The 24,343-nt window shown below is 43.3% G+C and overlaps 1 protein-coding gene across 5 annotated transcripts in view; it reads right to left on the bottom strand.

The window, feature by feature from the left end:
• Positions 1–4,921: 4,921 nt before the first annotated feature.
• CTNND2 (catenin delta 2) overlaps positions 4,922–24,343 on the bottom strand; it is a 914,420-nt gene continuing 894,998 nt past the window's right edge. For all 5 annotated transcript variants that reach the window (XM_072807315.1, XM_072807318.1, XM_072807317.1 and 2 more), the window contains 4 exons: positions 22,925–23,051; positions 17,326–17,457; positions 11,779–11,852; positions 4,922–6,101 (listed from right to left, as the gene is read on the bottom strand). In XM_072807315.1, the coding sequence (XP_072663416.1) occupies positions 5,841–6,101; positions 11,779–11,852; positions 17,326–17,457; positions 22,925–23,051 (594 nt within the window). In that variant the 3' untranslated portion in view covers positions 4,922–5,840. The remainder of the gene's footprint in view (positions 6,102–11,778; positions 11,853–17,325; positions 17,458–22,924; positions 23,052–24,343) is intronic.

The following is a 24,343-nucleotide window of genomic DNA, read 5'->3' as shown; positions in this document are numbered from 1 at the left end:
CATATGAGGCATGAGAATAAATAGCCTGGTGGAGGTGGGTGGGGTATTAAGGATGAACGTCTTGATGTGAAATCAATGGTAGCGGTAACTGACATGGTAGGCACTGGTCATGTGGGATGTGTGGTGAACAAACAGACTCGGAGATCAGTAGACAAACACCCTTCCTCTGGGACCTCAGAGTCCTACTGCCTGCAATGTTAGACTGGTTCCACGGTGCTGGGTAAAGGGTGGATCCCAGGGGATGAGGCTTTCCTCTCTCCATGGCCCCTTTGCTTTATAGACTTGTAATCCTATCTGAAGCCACTGCTGGAAGATCACCTTCCCTAAAAGAATCATCCTGGTATTATGGTCTACAGTTGAAAAGCCTCAATTTTATGTCCAGCAGCAAAATTTGCTAGCTATGTGGTATCATTGCATCTTACTCCCCTCATCTCAAAAACAGGGCAGGAACCTACGTGGTTGTCTGGAGGACAAGCAGAACAACCATTAAAACACTGTGAAAGCAATAAAATGCTACACATAGAAGGGCTTGTTTTTAACCCATTTGTATGAGCATGGGTCCTTGCTTTACAAATTTCCTTTGCTGCCCTAAAATAATCCTTCATTCCATTTGTGATGGAATAATAATCGATAGCTCATTGTTAAGCTTCTCAGGCCTCTGCTCTCCTCCCCTGCTATACACTCTTCCTAATCTGCTATTGGAGCAATCCTCCAAGGCCCTGTATGGTCTCTGAATTACCACACTCAAAGACTTCTTCTCAGTTGTCTTCTTCCTTGTCATCCTCTGTGCTCACCATCCTCTAGGCTCACTTTCCGCTCTCTTCATATGACATTCTCCCTGATTTTCACAGCAGTGGACTGATCTTATTCTCCCCAAACACCACCTCCAATGTGCTATTGTGTCCTTCTGCATCACGCTGGTTGCCCATGAGCCTTCACCATCCCCAGGATGCTTTAGCTCTGTATCCCCCTTTCTGTGGATGCTCTATGCCACTTTCCACCTCTCAACCCCAAATAGATAATGTCTAATTCTGTGCCTCTAGTTCAGAGTCCTGGTTGCATTTCCACTGCCTGCTGCAACGTTCTCCCTGGATCTACCATCAGCATCTCTAACATGTCCAAAATGGAGTGGATTTTCCTTGCTAGAAAGCTCTTTCGTCCTTCTTACCAGTGGGTTATCCATTGCTGGGCTTCTGGTTGCTCAAGTTACATCTTAGAGGATTCGTTGGTTTCCTCCATCACTCATCAAGTGGACATCAAGTGCTGTGCATTTTATATTTGCAACATTTCATCTTAGTTTTGTTTATCTGCCATTCTTCTAGCTTAGATTATGTTTTCCTGGATCATTGTTCTTAAACTTCAATGTTCTTATGCATCACCCAGGGATTTTATGAAAATGGGGATTCTGATGCAGAAAGGGTGGAGTGGGACATTTCTGATACAATGGTGCCAGTCCCTAGATTATACCTTGAGTAACAAGGTTCTAGATTATTCTAATAGTTGCAGAAGCGATCTCTTTCTAGACCAGGCGTTCTCAAAGTATAGTCCCCAGACGTGTAACATCAACATCACTTGGGAACTTATTAGAAAAGAGACTTCTCGGCCAGTCCCAGCCCTATCCAACCATAAACTGAATGTTTGAACAAATTGTTCAGGTGATGTGCTCCAGGTGATTCTGATGCTGACAAGTATCCTACACTGCATCTCATTGTTTCCCCCAACCAAAGAATTATTCAGCCCCAAACATCAGTAGTGCATTGGTGGAGAAGCTGCTCTAGTGCACCAGGTGTATTTTCTATCACCTCTCACGACGGTTGTCAGCGCCACCTGAGGTGACGTCTCTTTTACGCATGCACATTCTAGTACAGAGTACCAGGTGCTTCATCAAAGTTTTTGTCTTCATTTTATTGAGGAACTAAACAATGAAATATTATGAAAATTTTAAATGTGTGATGCTAATGTAGTCATTGTTGGAGTTCATGTCAAGAATTCTGTTGTCTTAACGGAGGATCAAACTCTTGACTTAAAACCCCACTTCACCATTTCCTAGTGTGCTCACAAAGTTCTTTCTGTTTGCTTGCTTTTTAAACTACTTCATCCTCTGTGGCTGACAGACAGAAGGTGCAACCCAGTGGTTTATTATTGAACTGATGAAGACACTGAGGCATTGCTGGCCTTGCTAGTCCCAAACTGGGTATTTGTATTAGTTCCCTGGTTTGAGAGAAACGTGGGCTCATTGCTTGGGCGTTTTGTAGTTGTTGTTTGAAGGTAACCGGAGGTCTTGGTCTCTCAACTTTGTAAGGCCAAGGATTGTTCCCACATTCCAGACCCTTCTTCCTGTTTATAGGTTACAAAACAGTATGTTGCTTTGAGAGGAGGTGATGTGCATAAGGCTTTCCAGTAAGCTCTCTTCAAGGAATGAAGACCGGTGCACTATAATGAAGATCCTGACCTGAAATGTGCCACTGTCCCTCTGAAGAGACAGAAATCACAGGGGGGAAGGAAATTGGCTCTCAAAGCCAGACAAAATACTCAGTGTCTTCAGAGAGCCAAACCTCACTTCTCAGGGGCATAATTCTCAAGGATGGGGAACACTCTCAGGTCCTAAAGGAGAGCTGAGGTAAATGGAACAAGCAAACCAGAAATTTATTTTGCTACTGAATTGAAATACTGCTTTTTTTTTTTAACAGCAGTTTTCCATAATGTGTGAGTCTTGATAATATGAAACTGGTCATCAGTGGTTAACCTTAACCTAGTTAGCACTAAGTGTGATGTGACCTCTGTGTCACCCTAATTCTTATAAAACTGTTTGATATTTTATTGTCTAACTCACAATGGATAATTTGGATTAAGGCATTAATGTGTAGTATGAAACCTGAATCAATATTAAAATATCTTATTTTTAAATATTAATATCATCCAAGGTGGTATATTTTCAAGTATTCCTTTAATCAGTCCCTGGTGATCAAAACTCCCACGTGAAAAAAAAATGGGTCTTTTTCATGCGTAATGTCCAGATTTTACAACTTAATCAATGCACTACAGAGTTTGAGAGGAAAAAATTTCTAGTTTCTTTTTTTTCCCTCCTTTGCTCTGAAAAACACCATTCCCATCTTAGTAGATAATCCAAGATCTGGAGGCTCCTGTAGACCCAATAGACAACTATTTGTAGGGGCCAGAGGTGGGAACGAGGTGTCAGGCTTGATCACTTCAGTACAACGAAAGCAAAGACAAAGATTTCATGCCACAGGTTTTGTATTTTTTTTTGTTTTTTCTTTTAATCCAATATAGCCCTTGTTATGAATAATAAATCACCAGCTCATCAGCTTTTATTGCCAAGGGACCCTGTGGGGGCTTTAGGTCATTTCATGGTTTATGTAAAATCTCATCTATCTGTCTATTATCCATTTATCTACCTATCTCGTATCGATCATCTTCTATCAATCATTTCTCACTCGCCTTATTTACTTGTATGTGTGTGTGTATATATGAAAAGGAGAAAAGGATTGATGTGAATAACAACAAACATGTTTAATTTCTTTTCCTACTTCTGCCACTGAAGCCAGAGGCTCCTGGCTGAATTGGTTGGTCCCAGCATGGCACAACATTCCATCAAAGAATCACGGGTAGCAGAGGCATCTTTGGTCTTCCCAAGGTCCCAAAGGCGGGGAATGCATGGCCTCAAAAGCATAAAGGAATGATGAAGCTCCTGCTTGGAGGGTTTTTTAGCACATGCAGTAATTCCCCCGTGCACAATTCCAGCCAGGAATGAGTCCTAGTGTTTCCGGAAAAGTTAAGGCAGCTACTAGGTTATGCATAAGCCACATCTATGCTATAACCTTTGCCTCGACGAACTTCACTAATTCATTCTATGACATGGATCAGGCAGAAACACTGTTCTCAGCGCTAGATTATTTCTCCCTGTCCACAGGGGCTGGAACATTCCTGTGAGGGAATCCACAGAGGTAGAGTCCTGGGGTAAACAGTGCAACAAGGTCCAGCTTGCAGGTAATTTGTAGGACAATTCATATGTCCATTTCTGTCCCCTGCTCTATTCTGGAAATTAGTTTTTCATTTGAAAAAAATACGCATGAACAACAACAAAAAATTAAATCTTTTGATTGTTGTTAAATTTGGAGAAGGAGCCACTGATTTTGGACTTTGAGGTGGATTAAACTATGTAGAGTGAAGGGGAACAAGTTTTAAAGGAAGATGGCAGCCAATTTCTTTTGTTATTTAATTTTTATTTTTTCCAAGAACAGTTAACATTTACTAGGCACCTATTGGCCTCAGTCACTTGCATCTAAAGAGCAAAGCTAATTTACCCACAGCCCGTGTTCTTTTAAATGGTTAGCTTTATTTCTTAGCTCTGTTAACCACTATTCTAACATTAGCTTCAAGTTCAATTTTAATAATCTAATCCATAATGGTCCACTGCTCCCTGCCACATGAACAAAAAGTTTGGGGGTAATAAGGCGAGCAGTTTACATTTTCTGTTGATACTTCAAGTAGTTGGCCCCAAAGTGAAATTATTGAGTTGGCCATGGTTTATTGTGTTCTGAGGGCATAAAACGTGGAAGGAAATGGACCTGTAGAAAGAGGTGGTATCTAAGAATGTGTGAATGTGTGAGAATCCTGTAACTTCACTTCAACTGGCCTAATATCCTGAGTCACTAGATGGTCAGAAGAATAGATGGAGTACAAGAGGGACAAAGTGATGTACATTTATACCAAAAACCAGAAACAAAGCTTGTACAAGATGAACAGCAGATGAAATAGCTTGTATCAAAATAAAATCTCACGCAGGTCATTTTTATACATACGTGGACATACACACACCCACACACGCACAGACACACAAGCAAGAATGTGTATTTTGTAAGATAGGTCCTTGGAAATAGACATTCTTAGCAAATATGGATGACAGATCAATTGTAATTTATTTTCTTTTAACACTGTATCATCATAAAGAAAACTGGTATAAATGAAAAAATCTATTTCAAATATCTACATCTAAAATTTTAGGCAGTGAAAAAGCACTTTGTTGACAAGGAGTGTGGAATGATGTATGTTAATTGTCAGAAACTGCTGAATGCCTTGCTTAGTCGCCACAAACAAATTCACATATCAGAACGAACAATACTGCTAAATATTCCTTTTTTTCCCATTTTTTTTTTTTTGTTAAAACGTACTGGGAGAAAGAAAAGAAAAGAAAAACTGGAAATCCATACATCTTTCAAAAGATTGAAATTGAAGCAATATTTAGAACCATAGATGAGGAAACACTGCCGCATGGTGTAATATACACAATGCGCTTTTCTTCTTTAATCTGTAATGTACATCAAATACTTTACAACAATGCATTAACAAAAGGCAAGAAACATCTTGCTGTACAGAGGAACCCCAATGCAACTTGAAGCCTAGAATCACAACAGATGAAGAGAGTAAACAAAGCGTGAGAAGCCGTCCCTCTAAAGCGTGTCAGCTACGCCGCCCCTTGTGCTTAGCGGTGACCCTCAGGCCCCCACCCGCCGTCTCCTCCGCCGCCACCCGGGCCACATTCCACATCGGGCACTTCTGAGCCTCTACAGCTCCAACTAGACAGGTGTCGTCCAATGTCCTATGCAGGATCACTTCAGCTTTCTACTGACTTCCAAGTTAACTTTCGGTTCATTTAGCTTTCTAAAATAGCTCTTAATATTTCCTTACTGGTTATCACAGCCTTCCTATGGAACAGGCTTTAACGAACTAAATTTGCAGGGGAGGAAAAAAAAAAAAAGCAATGTCTCGTGGTATGCATGCACATGCACTGATCCCGGAGCGCCTGGGGCCGCCGCGCCTCACACCCAGGAGTCGGGGGAGGCGGGGTAGTGGCTCGTTTCATAGTTCAGTTCACTGTAGGGACGGGCAGCTGAGTAGAAGTCGACATAGTTGCCGGTGGACTTGAGTCCCAGGTGCATGGTGTACTCACTGGCGGGAGGGCGGTGGTGGACCTGGTCCTCGAAGAAGGACTCGTCGTAGTTTCTCGTGGAGTTCTGAAACGGCTGGTAGGTCTCGTAATCTTTCCTGCTGGGCTCCTGTGGGACTGGCTGTGCCGGAACCTGCACAGAAAAGAAGACCCACCTGGGCTGGATCGCCTTCCCTGGGGGCAGCCTCCCCGAGGCCAAGGCACACCAGCCTCCCTGGAAGGCTGTGCCTTGGCCCTTTCCAAAGGGTGGTTCCTGGGTCTCACACACTGGCCTTCTACATGACCTTTACTCAAAGTTACGATTATGGTAAGACACATATGTGGCATATACTTTGCCATTTTAACCACCTTAAATGTACAGTCCGGGGCCATTAGGTCTATTTATGGCATGGTGCAGCCCTCACCGGTATCCAGGTATCCACGTCCAGGACTTTTACATCACCTCAAACAGAAACTCGATACCCATTGAGCATAACTCACCATTTCCCTCCTCGTCTCAGTCCCTGGCAGCTGTCATTCTACTTTCTGTCTTCCTGATTTTCACTATTCAGGACGCCTCATGTAAGTGGAATCACATAGTATTTGTCCTTTTCTGTCCGGCTTCTTTCACTTAGCCTAATGTCCCCACAGGCCATCCGTGTTGCACCATGGGACAGGATTTCATCCCTTTTTACAATATTCCATTGTACAATGGAACAATATTCCATTGTAGCGGTATACTGCTACCATTTGGTTTATCCACTCATCTGGTGATGGCCACTTGGGTTGTTTGCCCCTTTTGGCTGTTGTGAATAGTGCTGCAATGAATGTGGGTGCACCAGTACCTGCTTGCATCCCTGCTTTCACTTTTTGGGGGTATGTACCTAGAAGTGGCACTGCTGGAGTCTTTGTTAACTCGATGTTTAACTCTTCAAGGAATTGCCGAACTGACACAACCACTGGACTTTTTACTAGATAACCCTTTTTAAATGAAAGAGGTATAAACTAGAAGCTATAGCACAGGAGCAGTTGATTTTCTCTTTCCTAGATTTGTTCTAGCACACCTAGGTGTTGCAATCCCAGACAAAGAGACAGTGAAGATATTCAAGGTCTAATGGTCACTCGGGTATCTTCCTGCCAGCGCATGGGGCTATGATCAATACCTCTCTGGAGGATGGAGGCCTCCCACCGGTGGGGCCATTCCATCACACCTGCCTAAGTGATCAGGGACCATAGCCTCAAAAGGATACAGAGAGAAGCACATAATGAAAAGAGGGAATCCACTCCAAATACCACATACTCAGAAGGACCAACACATTTCCCAACTTGGTTTAATTAAGAATTGATTGAACTTGAGAATGCTGTGGGATTATGAAATTTTTAGTTAGTGGGGAGGAGTCTTCAGTATTTTCTGGTGTCCCCTTAGCCTATCTCAATGCTCCTAGTTTGCCCTCTTGTTCTTTGCACATTACTGTCTGATGGAGGGGACCTTGAAAGACTAAGGGATCACATGAGCCTCTGAGATACTTAAAGTCAACAATCCGTTCCTTGGTGTTAAGGACAGTAAGACAGAGGGTGTTCACGGGCTGATGATTAGCATTTGCATGGTGGGGAGTTGGCTATCTCCTCTCCTTCCGACTTCCTCTGGGTCCCTTTTTTTAAGCACTGTGCCCTTAAAGTGAGCAGAACCTCCCCAGTTAGTGCATACAGTCATGCATAAAGCTCTGCTCATGGCAATAATTAAGGAAAAGGTCTGGTGTGAATGATAGAACACTCTTAAAGAATCACGGTTTGATTGCCTCCTAGCAGATTCAGTAATTCCCTATTAATTTAACTAAGGCTCAGCATGGAAATGTCCTATAGAAATTGGTCCTAGTTAATAGATAATGATTTGTAATTAGCACGTTGTGTGTAAACGATGCTTCTAATGACCTGCCCATAATTCTTCTCTCAAGTAAGTGAAGCTCCCTCTTTTATATGTAATTGATTTACACTAGTAATTGACCTATTTTTCAAAGGAGCAGTGAACTTCATCATAGCTGCCATCTACTATGTCCCACACTTCCAGTGAGTGGTGGCTGATGAGTGAGGTTTTGGGCTACTTGCGAAATATCTGTTAGCCTAAGAGCCTGGGCCTGAGAGGGACATTTGGAACTACTCTTCGGCATCTGTAATTAAACAGTACCAGGTATATGAAATTACTTGGCTAGGCTGGCATGCCCTGTGCTGTTCTTTGAAGAGCTAGGCGCTATGCTGAACTTTTGCACTCCAACACTGTATTGGTACCTCAGCATTGAGCGTACAAAGCATTGGAGCTGAGTGGTTTAGAAAAATCACGGGGGGATGGAGCTAGAGTTGACTGTGTTTCTATGTCAGTGGGCACTATATCCAACATTTAACAAATCCCTCCTTGCTTGACCTTGAAGTAGTCAGAAACATGGATATATGTATGTATATGTCTCTATCATCTATCTCTCCTTCCTTTCCTCCATCTTTTCTCTGTCTTCCTGTCCATCTACCCATCCACCCATCCGTCCATCTGTCTGTCCATCCATTGTCTGTCCATCCGTCCATACAATTCCTCCTTTATAGATGAAGACACTGAAGCTCAGAGGAGTTAAGAAACCTGTCCAGGATGTCACAGCTAGTGGTGTTGTGAGAGAGGAATTTGAACCCAGTGCACAAAGGAACCCTAGAAAAACTCCCTTCTTTGTATTGGTCTTAGGGGCCGGGGATGGAGAGCTCTGCAGGGGAAATCACTGACAGGCTCGTGGCTCTCCTCCACAAAGGCTGCTTCTCTCAGGCTTTTGTACAACCTGTTTCAAATTTCTTATTGTCATCATGTTCTCTCTGGTTGGTGGATGTCTTTAGGTTGGGCACAAGTTTATTTTAGTCTTTTACCTTGAGGAACTGCTTTCTTCAATTCATCTACATTGATCAGGAAGTCTCATGAAATTCTTTCTAAGGTTTAGTCCTATAGTTCTGAGACTAGGTATAAATGAACTCTCCGGGATGGGTGACGGGTGGCAATGCTGTGTTTGGAGGGACTAAATTTGCTCACTGGCATGGTGGAGCAGAGGTCGACTATGGATTTACACTCCCAGTGGACGAATGTCGGCTGTATTTTATAATTTACTCTAAGGGATTATCTGACAGGTATTCAAAATTAGCAGATAAAATGCTCCCAAATATAAGCCCTCCTCATAAAGAAGCTAAAATTAAATGCATTTTTAAAATGTTGCACTGTTTGCATAAAGCAGACTTCTATGAAGGAAGTAGAAGAATGTTTATATATAGCAGTGTTGTATTCTGAATTTGAGTGTCTCTTGTGATTTAGAGGTGCCCTAGTGCATCCAAGTTGCCTGGAGCTGTTGCTTGCTTTTGCCTTAAGGCAGCATCTTTTTTGGGGTAGGGGAGGTACAATCAGCCAGCTGACATGGGAATACTGGGGTCCATGTTCTTGGCACTCTGTCTTGTGGCTCCTGCTCCCATATAGTCATCTTTGTTTAACTTTTTCCTCAATAGGAGAACATTTAGTTTAAATTGTGAAGGATGGGACCACTTCTTTACCCACTCACTGTTAGCATAACGGAAATTTTTATTTATTTCTCACTGGGTTTGCCTACGAACTGGACTGATTTCTACCACAAGGGAAGTAGCTGCCCATTACAGATCTTCAAACTTCACCATATGGCAAAAGCTGAAGACTTGGGGTGTTAATATACAATGACAGAGGTCATGTGGTAAGGATTCATGGTTTTCAAAGTCTGGTCCTGAGACTGGCAGCATCAACATTACCTGGAAGCTTGTTAGAAATGCAAATTATCCACTGAGTCAGAAACTCTGAGTTTAGGGGCCAGTAATCTGTGTTTAACAGTTGTCTAGTACATTCTGATTCATGCTCAAATTTGAGAGCCACTAATATAGGGGAGGGCATGTGCGACAAGAAGGCAGATGAGTCAGGTTGGAGTCTTAGCCTTTCCTGAACTAGGTGACCAAAAGCAAACCCTTATCCTCCTTGAATCTTAATTTCCTCATCTCTGGGGACAATTTCACCTGCTCCATCCACTTTGCAGTGAAACTGAGGACGCAAACCGAGACCTCAAGATGCTGTTTTGATGTTATCAGTAATAATCTGATGGTCGTCATCAAAACACCAAACCTCTTTATCTTCAGTTTATAGAGATAAACTAGAGATAGTTTATAGTTTATAGAGCAAAAATTCTGTTCCTAGATACATACAGTTAAATATTTTTTTGTTTGTAAGTAGAAGATAGACTAGTACAAGCTGGGTAGGATTTTTGGAGAGTTTAAGTAGTTAACTCTTAAAATGATGTTTGCAACCAGTTGATTGGAGACATAAAAACTGAGGACCACAAACCTTATATCTCACACTAATGGCTGTTTCTTCTAGGAGTATTGAGGCTCAAAATAACTGGTGGCCACCCCTGCTGATCATCTGTCTAGCACTCACGCATCTATTTATTTATTCATGGACCTTTTTGCTTTTAGCAAAGTCCAGAACTGAGGGAGGTGAAGTAAATGTTAGCAATGTGTCAGGCAGGTGGTTGGGCCTGGGCATTCATTGCAAACGTCATGAGTTGTCTTCCAAAGTGGCTGTGCATGGACTGGAACATGCAGAGCAAACGGATAATTCCTCTACCCATAACTGTTCCTCCTGTTGATGGGAGATTAGAGAGACAGATAATTTAAGGTCGAAGAGACACTTTCTGTGTCTTCCTCCTTCTCTTTGAAATGGTCCTGCACAAGATATTCTATCTGCTAGGAGGGGACCCCTTTCTTTTTTAAAGATGCTGTTCCGACAGGTACTGAGAAATGTTCAAAACCAGCACATCTTCCTTCCATGCTTACTGTCATCTGGTTATTGCAATCACACAAATAGCTTTTAGATTTATCTTTCAGCCCAACCTTCCTGACTTATGGCAGGAATCCAGAGCACCAGCAGAAGCCAGCCTGGCAATAGGTATTCGTAGCCAACAGTTATGAGGAAAGCCCACTTTTCTGTAGTGACCACTATAGGGGACAGATTTCTGAAGTTATCAATCAATGAAGGAACAGAGGCTGTGCCTTTTGCTTTTACAGTTCCCACAGAACCACGGAGAAAACGAGCCTTCAGAGAATGTTTGTGGAAGGAGACAAACACACACAAACTTAGACCAGTTCTCAAAGGAGCTACTGCTCAGCATTCCTCAGACTTGAACACGCACATGAATCACCTAAACATCTTGATAAAATGCAATTCTGATGCATTTGTTGCATCAGATGGATCAGAGGCAGGGGTCTGAGAAGAATCTCTTCCAACAAGCTCCCATGTGGTGCTGATGTTGCCAGGCCCCCAACTAGACTGAGTAGCTCTCCCTATTTAGTTGTTCATTCTTGAACTTGGTGTCTCTATTTTATTGGTAACATAATGAATGCTTTCTTCTAAGTGAGAACTGGCTGGGTTACAGGAACTACCAAATCCCTGTCTGCTAATCACACAATACTGTCTAGTAACCAGAATCTTCCACTTGTGTATTCGAGGCTTTTCGTTTCAGATCATAGTAGACAGCTTGCTTGCTACTACCAAACAAAAGGAGTTGTAGTGAAATCAAAGATTGTTTTCAAATTGGAGGCTGTTCTGATTTCTGCCGCCACCCCATGTTCGCTGTGCTAAATGTGAGTGAAGAGCAGCAGGGAATGTTATTTTCTTTTCTCAGTCTTTTATGCATGTTATGTAGAACTAATTCACTTTTTTTTTTTTAACAATTCCAGGATATTTCATGCGAGTTGAGGGGGAAAATGAATACAAATGTGCGTGTCTCCTTTACCTGGTTATGTTTGATGTCTTCAGCGGGTGCACCATAGGAATTCCTATACAAAGTTGAAATTCCAGTATTTTGAGCTGAAAGCCAAAGGGAAACAAACAAAAAAAAATATCAGCCAAGAACGCAAAATTTCAAGTGAGGAATAATGGTGCCCTAACAAAGCTTGGTTTCTCGGGGCCCATTCCTAGCGCCATGCCAAGTGGAAGAACCCTTTGGCCCTGGACACTTTACTTCACATGCAGATGCAAGAAAGAACAGTCAGTTATTCTATCAAATCCCCACAGCATGAGAGTCTCTTGCAATAATATTCAGACTGTAGATGGGGTCAGGGCAGGGGCAGCACACAGATGGGCATCTTGCCAGGATTCCTGCCTTCCTCTCTGGTGAGAACTAGTGGGTGATAAAAGCGTGTTTCCTGCACCGAGGCACGCAGGCCTCTGTAGAAGTAGCTTAGTGTTGAGCTGGAGAAAGACAAGAATAAAACCTCTAATCTGGGCTCACAGAGTGCTTAATCATCATGCAGACAGGTCATTTCTCAAAGGCCCGGAGGATGGGCACGAAGGATCATCCACCTCTGTCCTGCCTGTCTGGGTGGCTGCAGCTTTGGAACACAGATAGACACAGGGACAGGAACCCCTCACCCTCTCTTGTGACTGGCCTGTGGTCTAGTTGAAAGGAAGGGAGGTCTCTTCTAGTTGCCAGCAGCTTCTAAAGGCATGGGCAGGGTCTGCCCACTTCCTTACCTAGAACCTTTGGGGGTCATGCCACAGGCCCAGAGAAAGGGCACCACTCCCCTCTTAGCCACTACAAGGTCATAATTCAAGAAAGCTCTGAAAAAATCATCAAGTGTCAATGGGTTATAAAATGCTCTAGAAATGAAGAAAGCCTTGGTTTTTGCTTCTAGTATCTAAAGAATAATAAAATAGGATGACATGCCATAGTCTCTCTTATAGATACAGCTACTTTAGGCTCAAAGTCAGTAATATCTTTCTCTCCACTCATGCCTATTAATTAAAGCACACAAGAGCTGTGCAGTAAGAGTCCTCTTGGAACATTGTGCTTAGGAAGTGAGAGCTGGGAGCCCATTCTGAATTTGAAAGACCACCCCGACATATTCTCTGGTTTGGTGTATGTCGCTCCCATCTCTACTTTTGCCTGGACCTCTGCTATAGAATCTTCCTTGACATCCTGGCTTCCACCCTGCCACGCCAGCTCCTCCACTCTTCTTGTTCCCAAGAGCTGAACCATCTTGCCAGACAGACTGGATTATGTCACTGCAGTGCCCTGCCACAGTAAAAGATGCAGGATCAGGGCCCTGACTGATTTTCCATGGTGTCTCCCTCGTGTCTTCTCTTGTCAAGGGAGCCCCAGCCAAACTGGCCCTCTTTCCATGCTCAAGCATGCATTTTGTTCTGCTGCAGGGATGTTGTATTGCTGATCTTTCCCCCTGGAACTCACATCCCCCGGTCTGGACTGCCTCTCCTAATTGGCGGTCAGTCTCTTCCTCGACCACCTGAGAGCAACCCCGCTCACTGGGCACCCTGTATCTCATGAGCCTGCTTATCTTCTCCATCATACTCAACATCATGTTGGTGAGCTTGTTCTACTGTCCACATAGTGTAGCACTTTCCTTCACCTATGACAGCAGAAGTGCTGTGAGGCCAGAAATTGGTCTGTCCTGTCACCTTTGTCAGTGGTGGGCGTCCAGGACAGCGCCTGGCCTGGGTGTATGCTCACAGAGTGAGTGTTTTATTTACTGAGGGAATGAATGAAGAGGAATCCTGAGAATGTATGCCCTCAGAACTATGGTTTGCTGATGGAAAATGTCACTTCAGGGTGAAATTTTGTCTTTTTATTTTTCTGTTATTTGGAACAAAATGCATTGGAACATGCGCTGTTATATAGCCTTTGGTCCCTTCCCTGTCACGTTTGTGGCTTCTAAGCTAAAGATGTTTCTACTGGAAGTTGTTGCCTCCTGCTCTTTGGTCCACTTCACCTGCTTAAAGGAGGCTGTGCAGCTGAGACTGAACTTGAGGCTTTGCAGACACACGAAGCAGAGGTCTTCCTGGATGCTCTGCCCTTGTATGTCTGCCCTATGAGTATCCTCATAGGGAGATGCCTTTCTTCTTTTGTCTTGGCCCCAATTGCCAACTGAATCAACATACTGCAGATGGGCTCGGCTTTCAAAAGGCATAGGGAAGATTTGACAAAAACAGGCTCCACCGGCCGGTTGATGGGAAAGCACTTGGGAAGCTCAGACTCGAGGGCCGAATCCCCAGGGTGAATTTTAAAGTCAGGCCATGTAGCTGCTGGGCTCACAGGGCCCTCCCGCGCTGCACGCTTCGGAACACGTAACGTTCCTGGGGAGTCATGACCGCGAGAAGTAGCGATCACCATCCTGCGTGTCCGGAGGAACAGCGGACTCTGGCTTTCTGGGGACTCCAGGTTGGCAAAAGAACACCAAGGGAGAGGACATTGTAAGACTCCTTCTTAACTCGGTAATGAGTTCAGAAAAGGTGGGTCAGGGGTGGTGGGGAAGCCTGGCACGAGAGGCTAGATGGATGCACTTCTAGGGCCCAGTGGAGATGCAAACCCAGGCAAGGACCTGTTCTCACTTGAAGCTGTCCCCTGTTACGTTTAGAGGGTGAGGCTTCCCATGGTCTCCCCATGGCACAGGGAGGGTTTTCTTTGGGGGAAATGGTAGGGCATCCTCTGATGTTTTAAAAACAAGGCGGATATGCAGTTCTCAGGTATTTTTCAATGTGCTATACTACAAGCGCCCCCTGGATACTTGTGAATGCGAAAAAGTACTGCTAGTGATGTGGAGGTCACAAGAAACTTGATCTGCAGGTAGACGCTGAAATGATGGGCCCGTGCAAAAGTGCCATAGAGCAGGAGTTGGCCATTCAGCCTTCCATTCCTGTATGAGGCGTGTGCTCCCACCTGGCTTGGCTGGGGACTTATTCATCCCACTGCGGAAGGTAGTGAGTAAATACCTCCTCCATCCCTGCCTCTGCCATCACTACCTTCTCCATCAGCACCTCCACCAGCACTTCCTCCATCTCTACCATCATCACCTCCAACTCCACCATCACTATCTCCTTCATTACCTCTTCCACTATCATCACCTCCAATTCCTTCATCACCACCTTCTCCATCACCACCTCTACCTCCACCATCACCTCCTCCACTTCCACCATCACCACTTCTCCATCACCACCATTACACCTCCACCATCACCACTATCACCACCATTACCTCCATTACTCTGCAACTACTTCCACCATCACCTCCAACCTCACTACCTCCACCACGAGCACCATTATCTCCACTACCATCACCTCCACCACTACCTCCTCTACCATCAACTTTCACCTCCACTACTACTTCCACCATTACTACCACCTTTACTGTAGATAATAACTAACTTTTACATAGTACTTGTTGGCTTAAAAGGAACCTTCCTGTATAAACATAGAGTCAATGTTCTTCCAGGCTTGCTAGATGATTGCTAGTGTAGTTTTGAATGGGTTCTTAAAGTAAGTTATAGCAAAGATGTTTAAGCCAATAAGTTAAAAAAATGACATATATCTCAATAATGGAATTATCAAGATCTCTGCCATTAAACATCTAGAAACATGTTAGATTTTATTTTTCCTTTTATTATGTATGCAGAATATGATTATGTACCACTGGAACTATTTCAATATAAGTACACCCACATTTAAAAGCCTTTTGATCAAAAAAAAAAAAATAAAAATAAAAAATAAAAGCCTTTTGAAAGATTCTACTGGGCAAGAGAGAAAAGGTAAATAACAATGTGGTCAACTTCAAAATTGTTCTTGTAATTATAATCTCAACTTGTCATCTCAGAGTGCTGCGATGTGGCTACCTAGGGCAATCATAATTCCAAAACGAATGGGCCAGGTGAATTTGGTGTCACTACTCCAGAGTAATCGGTACACATTAGACTCTCTGCTGAATGTGTTGACTCTAGAGACTTGGTATTCGGATTCATGGCTTCCACTGTTCATGCTCATCCACAACTGGGGCAACATTTAAGACAAGAAAAGCAGTGAATAAGAATAATAAGGATATCCTGTGTAATGAGTGCAGGCATGAGGCTGAGACATTCCCTGGTAAGTGTGTACATGGAGGCAGAGTGCTGACCCTGGGGGTGTGCAACAGGAGCATCTGTTTACTGTGTTTTTCTCTTTTGCAGTTATGCAGAGTTACCATGGAAAACACTGCCTCGGGGGTAAATGCATTTACCATAAGAAACATTTATCTTAAATGGCCTCAGTCTCGAAGTCATCTTAATAAATCATCCAATTTGTCTATTCTGCTTCCCTGCAGGTCTATATCTAAACAATATCTCAGAAAATTACACGTTTAAGATCTTCTTGGTAAGAAGGTCTCAGTGTCTGTTTAGGATTATGCCCTCCACACCCCAGTTTTATGAATGGTCTCATCTGGCTATGTTCTCTTAAAACCCTATTCCTCGTGGCCTATTTTCATGATGGACCCATCTCCACTTCCACATGGCAAAGAAGGCTGTGGAATCCCTATTAGAGACCTTAATGGCTCTGGCAGTTCTGTGTTCAAGGCATAACCCTCTCTATACCAATACCCCCAAGTCCTGCTTCTTTGAGGAAATGAAAAACTAGGGCAAGGGGAAGTGTGTAGAGAGCTGGAGGGGATGATAGATGGAAACAAGGAGAGTTCAGAATACAGAATAGAATGGGGACTTAAGGGCAAGGCTGGTTATGAGAAAGGCCAGGCAGTGCATGTTGGATGGGTGGCGATAGGCACCAATTTTGGCCTTGTCAGAGTCCCAGTTGATGAGAAGGGAGAGACAATGGGTATGATTTGGGTAGTGAGGGGTGGAGGGCATAAAACATCAGTATAGTACAGTACCATAATGTCTGTACAGTAATTGTGATTATTGGTTCTAATGAATCTTCATGGGAGTTCCTCATGATAAGAGATGGGTTTCACGTCAAGAAGAGAAAATGTCTCAGCAGGAGTTCTGTGGGTTTCCCTGAAATCCTCTTTTTTTATTCCCCTCCTCTCTCTTCCCTTTCTTTTCTTATCCACTTCCCCTTCCTTCTATTTATAATGTCAAAGCTTGGCTATAGCGCACCCACCATCTTGAGTCCTCTCCACTCTGGATGATGGCTGCTGAGAAGAAATCTATTGTGACTCCTCTCTCTAATTTGAGGGGAATATTATGATCTGGGCGAGCAAGAAGGAAAGGGGTAGGTGAAAGAATAAAAGAATAAAATACAAGAGGTGAAAGACTAAAATATGCATAGAGAACATTTTCTTTTAATTATTTTTAAGTATAAGATGCTCAGGTTTTATTCCTCTGGCTTAATCTCCTTGTCCCCAATTCCAGAGAATCCTTGCTGTCAAGCTCTCAAGTGACCTGCTAGCTGCTAAGTCCTGCTGAGCTGCTGAGTGTGGCTTGACATCTCAAGTACCAACCCTCAGCCCTGTCCCAGATCACGTCAGCAGCTCTGAGGAGAAAACGCACAAAGCTGCGCTCACCTGTCATGGCGTCTTTCCTGGAAGCGTGTTCTCCTTTAGTTCCGTGGTAAGTAGCATTGCTGCCAGTGGATTCATAGTCTGTTTTCCTTTCTTTGAGGCTGATCATTTCCCGGGGTGAAGCTGGGGCACTTGCTACATAAAGAAAACAAAAGGAAGACTTTCTGTGTCTCATTCCACAGCACGGATAGCTTTTCGCACAAACAGCTAAGGTCATGAAGACACATGGCTCAACCTGTACCAGTACGTGTGCATGGACCTACTGATTTTTTGTTCTTTTGGCTCTTGCCTTTACGCCTTCCCATACTCCCTGTCCTTTGTTGCTTTGTAGTTAAGGGGGTACTCAGCCTTGGTGTTGGTAATGAAAGACTATTTGCTGGGGCCATCTTTCTTAGAAAGACATCCTGACTGGGACCTGACCCACCAACAGTATACAGGACAGTTTTAAGAATGAGATCAGACTTGTTTTCTTTATTTCTCTCTCTCTTCCCCTTTCTTTCCCTTCCCTCCTCCCTCCCACTCTCCCCCTCCTTTCTCCTCCTCCTTCTTTTCTCCTTTTTTTTTTTTAATAATTCTATGTGTTTCAGAGGAGCCATTACTGATTTTGGAGAATCGCTGATTAAAATAAATGCAGTCTTACTTAAATACTCAGTGACTCAGGAACTATTCTAAAGGAAGCCAGATGAATACGTAGGATGATTTGTGGGGCTGAAATAACCCAACCAGCAAAGATCAGCCCATGGGGTGGACTGGGCAGGGTGTGCAGAGAGCTCATTTCCCGATGAGACATCCCTGACGAACGCCCCCAGCAATCTCTCACCTACACCTGGCACTCCAGCCACTTGCTGCCTGTTGGACCGGGGGAGGGAGCCCCAGCATCTCTTTGAGCCTCCATTTCTAAAATGATGGGTTGTAATTAAAGGATCCCATGGGAATTTCATGATTTTTTTTTAAAACTGCTCTCAGACTAGAGTTAGAACTGAACTTGGCGATAAGGAAGCAAACAGAAAGAGGGTTAGATTTCTTCAAAGATCAAAAGGGTTGGTAACAACTACTCTGTCCTGCCAATGGAGTGGAGTTCTATGTGTGTGTGCTGGCAAGGGGGCAGCTGGCTGTCCTCACACTGATCTCCATGCTCCTCAGTGATGATGCTCAAGTCCAGCGCCTAGTCAATCACCTCTATGTCAGTAGGGCCCAGGCATGGCCCTCTTCTGCCCTGAAGCTGTCCCCAGCACCCCCATGCTGAGGATGGTGCTTCATGAGCCTGTTTTTAAAAAATATTTATTTGTTTTCTTTGAACAGCATAATGTAGTATGTTCATACACTATATATATATATTTATATTTATACTATATTTATATAGATACACTGTATGAGCATACTATCCATGTAGTACATATCCTTGTCCTTCTCTCATCTTCCACTTTATTTTGTCTGATAGTATTTTTTTAAATGTTAATGTAAATTCCATTAGCCAACATATTGGCTACATATAGCCATCATTGGTTTCAGATATTTTATTCAATAATTTATCAGTTGTGTATAACACCCAGTGTTCATCACATCACGTGCCCTTCTTAAAATTAACAAGACAGGAAACAACAAATGTTGGCGAGGATGCAGAGAAAGGGGAACCATCTTATGCTGTTGACTGGATTTTTTTTTTTTTTTTTTTTTGCATTCAGAACAGCTCAAACTTTATTTTTTATTTTTTATTTTTTTCAGAACAGCTCAAACTTTAATGGACACTCGGTAACCCCTTCTCGGCTGAAGGCCATTCAAGGGGGTTCCCACGGGCAGCATTTGCCACCCTCAGGACACAGGGACAGGTACACAGGGTGAGGCAGGGAACCCGAACGCTGCGGAGTGGCTATCAGTGGGCCGCTCGCGCTGAGCCAGGGCTGGTGGCACTAGGCCTGGGGCTCGGGCACCATCCTCCATCATTTGAAGGCAAAGGGCACCCGGCGGATGTTGGCACAGGCACAGAAATCCCCGATTTCAGTCAGGTAGCTGTCAAAGTCATTGATGAAGGTGCACTTGAAGCCCAGGGGCTTGAGCAACTGGCAGATTTTTGGTGGACACCCAAACTCAGTGAACACCCAAACTCCACTGATAATGTTCAGTCCCCAAGACTGGGGCCTACCTGGGTCAGCCGGCAGCCGGCCAGGGGGTCAGCAGCCCCTCCCGGCTCCCCTGTCTACCTTGACCTGGCCTATCTGCCCAGCGGGAGCAGTGCCCGGCTAGTGGATGAGGAATTCTTCCGGCGGGTGCGTGCACTCTATTGTGTCATCAGTCGCCAGGACGGGCGCAAGGAAGAGGGCATGCGGGCCGTCCTGGATGCACTGCTGGCGGCAAGCAGCAGTGGGACCGTGACCTCCATGTGGCCCTGATCTCCACCTTCGATTCAGTGGCAATGCACGAGTGGTACGAGGAGAAGCATGCTCGGCACCAAGCATCACTGGGCATCACTGGCTGGGCAGCAATAGCACTGTGTCCATGCAGGACGAGGCCTTCCCCACCTGCAAGGTGGAGTTCTAGCTCCATCCCCGACACCCACCCCCTCAGCCAGGAATCTGCCACTGTCCCGAGATTCCCTTGCATCAAAAATAAAACAGGTACTCCACTCAGCAAAGAAAAAAAAATAGTGTGGAGGTTCCTCAAGAAGTTAAAAATAGAGTTACCCTATGACCCAGCAATTGCACTACTGGGTTTTTAATAAACCTGTTTAAACATAAGACTCATCTGAGAATTCAGGGATACCAGGGCCCCCATTCCTGCCTGCCCCAGGCCTTCTGAATATGAATCTTCAGTGAATGAGCCTAAGAATTCATATTTAACAAGCATACCTGGTGATTAGTAAGGCTAAGGGAACTCTGATTTTTTTTTTTTTTTTAAATAAAGCCCTCTGCTAGTATCCAAGCTCCTCCCCAGCCAAACCTCACATTATACCTTTGAGCTTACCATTCACACCCTCTGCAGGATCCCTCAGCTCCAGCCCACTGGGCCTGCCTATTCCCCGAATGTCCCTCTTTTTTCATTGTCTGGGCCACTTGATGCATTTCATCAAGTTCAGTATCTTCTATGGGCAAATCACTATGCTAGACATTGGGGAACAGAATCATGAATCATGTTGCTCTCTCAACTCGCAGAGGTCAGGAAGTGGACATGCAAATAAACAGAATCAGAGGCAGAGGGCTTAGTAGATGTTGCAGCCAAATGCTGGTGAGAGAAACAGAGGGAGCCTTTGCCCATCCTTTTCTGAGAGACACTCTACCCACTTCTCAAACCTACTCAAACAAAATCCAGGCTCATTGCTCAGCTCTTGAAACCATAAGAGTTCCCAATCTTGGCTGCCTATTAGAATTAAATCCTTGGAATGCTTTCAAAAATACTGATACTTGAGCCTCACCCAGAACCAGTTGTATCAGAATATCTGGGTGTAAGTCTATTGTGAAGACAAGGAAGAAAACGGCATTTGCTCCACATAACTGGACTTGGCTGTGTGTCTAGTTGTTGTGTGTTCTCAAAACATTGGCCACTGGGGCTCACTCACCTCCTTTACCTTCTACCCCACTCTCTCCTCTCTTCTCTGTCATCCTCACCTGGGAGAGTCCTTTCCCTGCTCTTGCTCCTTTGCTTTTAGAACCTTCTGCATAAAAGCTAGTCTTTATTTTTAAAGGATTTTATTTATTTATGAGAGAGACAGAAAGAGAAGCAGAGACATAGGCAGAGGGAGAAGCAGGCTCCCTGTGGGAAGTCTGATATGGGACTCAGTTCCAGGACCCCGGGATCATGCCCTGAGCCAAAGGCAGATGCTCAACCACTGAGCTGCCCAGGCATCCCAAAAGCTAGTAACTGCTGGGCAACCACGAAGGGACAATATTTTGTAACCTCTTGACCACAGCTTTCAAAATTAGCATCTAGTAGCATGCAGATGGTGGGATTTATTAAGCTATATCAAGTGTGTAATTATCTTTTTTTATTTTTATTTTTTTATTTTTTATTTTTTTTTAAAGTGTGTAATTATCTCTCAAGACCTCACACACAGTGGGTCCGAGGCTCCGGTAAACTAAGATTATACTTTTGGAAAAATCAAATCACGCCAACAAGTGTTTACTAGGTGTCTTTGATGTGCCTCACTAGGAAATAGCAGGCAGTGCCCTCACTGAGTGGCTGGGAGAGTGCCTTGACTCTCTGCCACTTCTCCTTCTGGGCACCTTCCAACCTACTACTGTGTCATTTCATCTAACATTACTGTGTTCGCAATAATTAGGGCTTTAAAAAGACACCATCCTCGTGCTTCCCAGACTCACTATTCTTTAACTTTTTAAGATGTAGGGAGGTAAAACACACAAAAGGCCACCCCTGTGCTTCCAAAGTTGGAAGTTTCTCTGTCCCACAGAGGTGTCTGAGTCTCATCTGGTGGAGGACCAAACATTACAAGCAATTACACCACACTAGAAATAGAAGTTTCCATGGGACTGGGAGAGAGTAATTTATTTCAGTCAGATATTTCCCATTCTTGTCTGATTTTCCTCAATCTGACAGTAAAGTGTGGTGTCGGGTTTGATGGCCAACCATCTCAAGGGCAGAGGAGTGTTCTCCTACCACGCCCTCTGAGATGCAGTTCTCTGGCAGACAGAGGGCAGTGAAGAGCAAGGAGAAACTCTTCTTAAATAAAAATCTAGATAGGGGCATATGTGTGTGTTGTGTGTGTGTGCGCGCGCAAGTGCACAGGTGTATGTGCATACACATACACACACAATTATTTAACCATCCTTCCTTCTGACAACAAAAGCCAAAATGCAGAAATCAAAAGAAATATTTTAAAACTTATACTTAGAATAAGTGTAAGTTTTTAGAATAAACACAATGAAGACCACTTACATAATTAAATGATATGCTCATATTTGCCTTTAATTTTCCCCTTAATCTTAAGAATTATTATAATGTGACTGAAAGGGGGTATAAAAATAAAGTATTTTTACAAGTAAATAAGAATAGTCAGTTGAAAACTAAAACAATAGAAACGTGATAAAATTAGGGAAAAAGTCGAGTGACTTAATAGTTCTGAGTGGTTGTAATAAGACTTTATTATTGATTTATCAGCTGGTTTAAAGGTAATAATAAAAAGCTAATCAGATATGGAGTAATAATGAAACCCTTAATGGGATATTTCAAATGTGTGTCATTTTCAAGCAGGAAACAGCATGCCCTTTCTCCCTTACTCTGCTATTTCAGTTATAATCAATACAATGCAACTCAAACTATTTTAACTTAGAAACACGTCCACAGAAAAACCTAATTTGCAAGCATCTGACAACTATCTTTATTTTTGTTGTTCACCGAATGCAGGTCCATGACATGCATTTCATGCATAGAACACCTGTTCAAGATTTTTAAAAATCTGTTAGATTTGTTCTAAGTCTGTGTAAACACAACACAAAGTCACCACTGCTATAAAAGAAAACAGACTTGTTTGATATTTCTAGCAAATGTGCCAACTGAGACACTCTCCTTCTATAGGGGTGAGCAAAGGGGCTTAAAGGAGGGCCCTGACGCCAAGGGCAGTCAGGCCTGGCTGGCTCTGGGCGTCTCTTACCTGAGCGGTTGTTGGGAGACACTCGCACAGGGGAGATGGAGGGCGTGCGGGAAGAGGAATAGGGCCTTTGCCGATCCCTCTCGATGGTTGACGATGAGGCTACAAAGTGATACTGTGACCATCCGTCCTGCAATAGACAGCAAGCTCCCATTAAGTGGGGAAGGCATCCCCTGACATTTCGACATTCCCAACTTTTGATTTTGCAAAAAACATTTCTATAGTTTGTCAAGAGAGATCATGGAGCCCTGCTCCATTATCAAGGTTAGCAGAGAGGAGCGTGAACTGGGACCCACCTGCTCCCTCCAAACAACCTGACACAGGGAGGAGGGCCTGCTTTTAAGGCTGGCTTTCTTTTACAGATGTTGAATAAATGGTCTTTTTATTTAAACAAAAATACGATGCTCAGAAGGTCAGATGACTCAGGATGTCAGATGACTCTTCTTTACCTACCTGGTTGCAGCTCCACTTGGCCCAGTTCTCAACTGCCTCGAAGTCTTCCAAAAGGATTTACTCTTTTTATTTCCAAGGGCATTCAGCATGACCAACACTGTGCATTCAGACCCACATAGGTATGCTATGTTCTCTGGTTTAATCCAGGAACTGTATTTTTCACTTTAGAGTCTATTCGAAATGTATGGTACCAATTAATCCTCCATTAAGCCTCCTAATAGCTAGTTAATAAGCAAAAAGGCACATGTGCCATTTTTTATCATAAAAACCAAATAAATACATTGTGGATATTTTGTGAATTTAGAAAGCATAAAGAAGGGAAAAAATTGCCAATAGTCCCAAGGCTCCCCAGAACTTCTGTTAACATACCACAGTATTTTCTCTTTTAATTCAAGTTTATTTGTATCAAAGTCATATGTCAAATGGCACTGACACTAGCACAAATAAAACAGACATCTGCCTCAGAACCCCCACCCCCACCCCCGCTTCCTGCAACACAGAGGCAACCATTTCAACTCTTTTGGCTTTTTCTTTTTCTGATTATATTTAGATATTTAAGGGACTCAACATTCTATAAAGAATCATTACAGAAATGAATAGATGGAATTTAATGAAGAACAAAAATATTTTCTTTTTGTTTTTTTGGATTTTTTTTGAGCACCCATATCTAAAAAAAATGTTTTATTGTTCTTTATACCTTATGCATATTTTATGACTATTGTTTTGCTTCTTTTTAAAATTTTTTATAAATTTATTTTTTATTGGTGTTCAATTTGCCAACATATAGAACAAAATTCTTACTCATTTCAGTATTTGTGTCTTTGTGTATCTAATTCTTATTCCTCTTCTGTTTGGCTGGTAGGATAAAGCAAAGGTTAGAAGTATGCTATTTTAAAAACTATTGCTTATCACTTAATTGAGAACTGACCATGAGGCAATATCTTCTCAATAATCTGATGAGCTGGATAT

This window comes from Canis lupus, chromosome 31 (assembly GCF_048164855.1).
Source record: "Canis lupus baileyi chromosome 31, mCanLup2.hap1, whole genome shotgun sequence".
Classification (NCBI taxonomy): Eukaryota; Metazoa; Chordata; class Mammalia; order Carnivora; family Canidae; genus Canis; species Canis lupus.
This window is presented reverse-complemented; position numbering and strand designations above follow the sequence as displayed.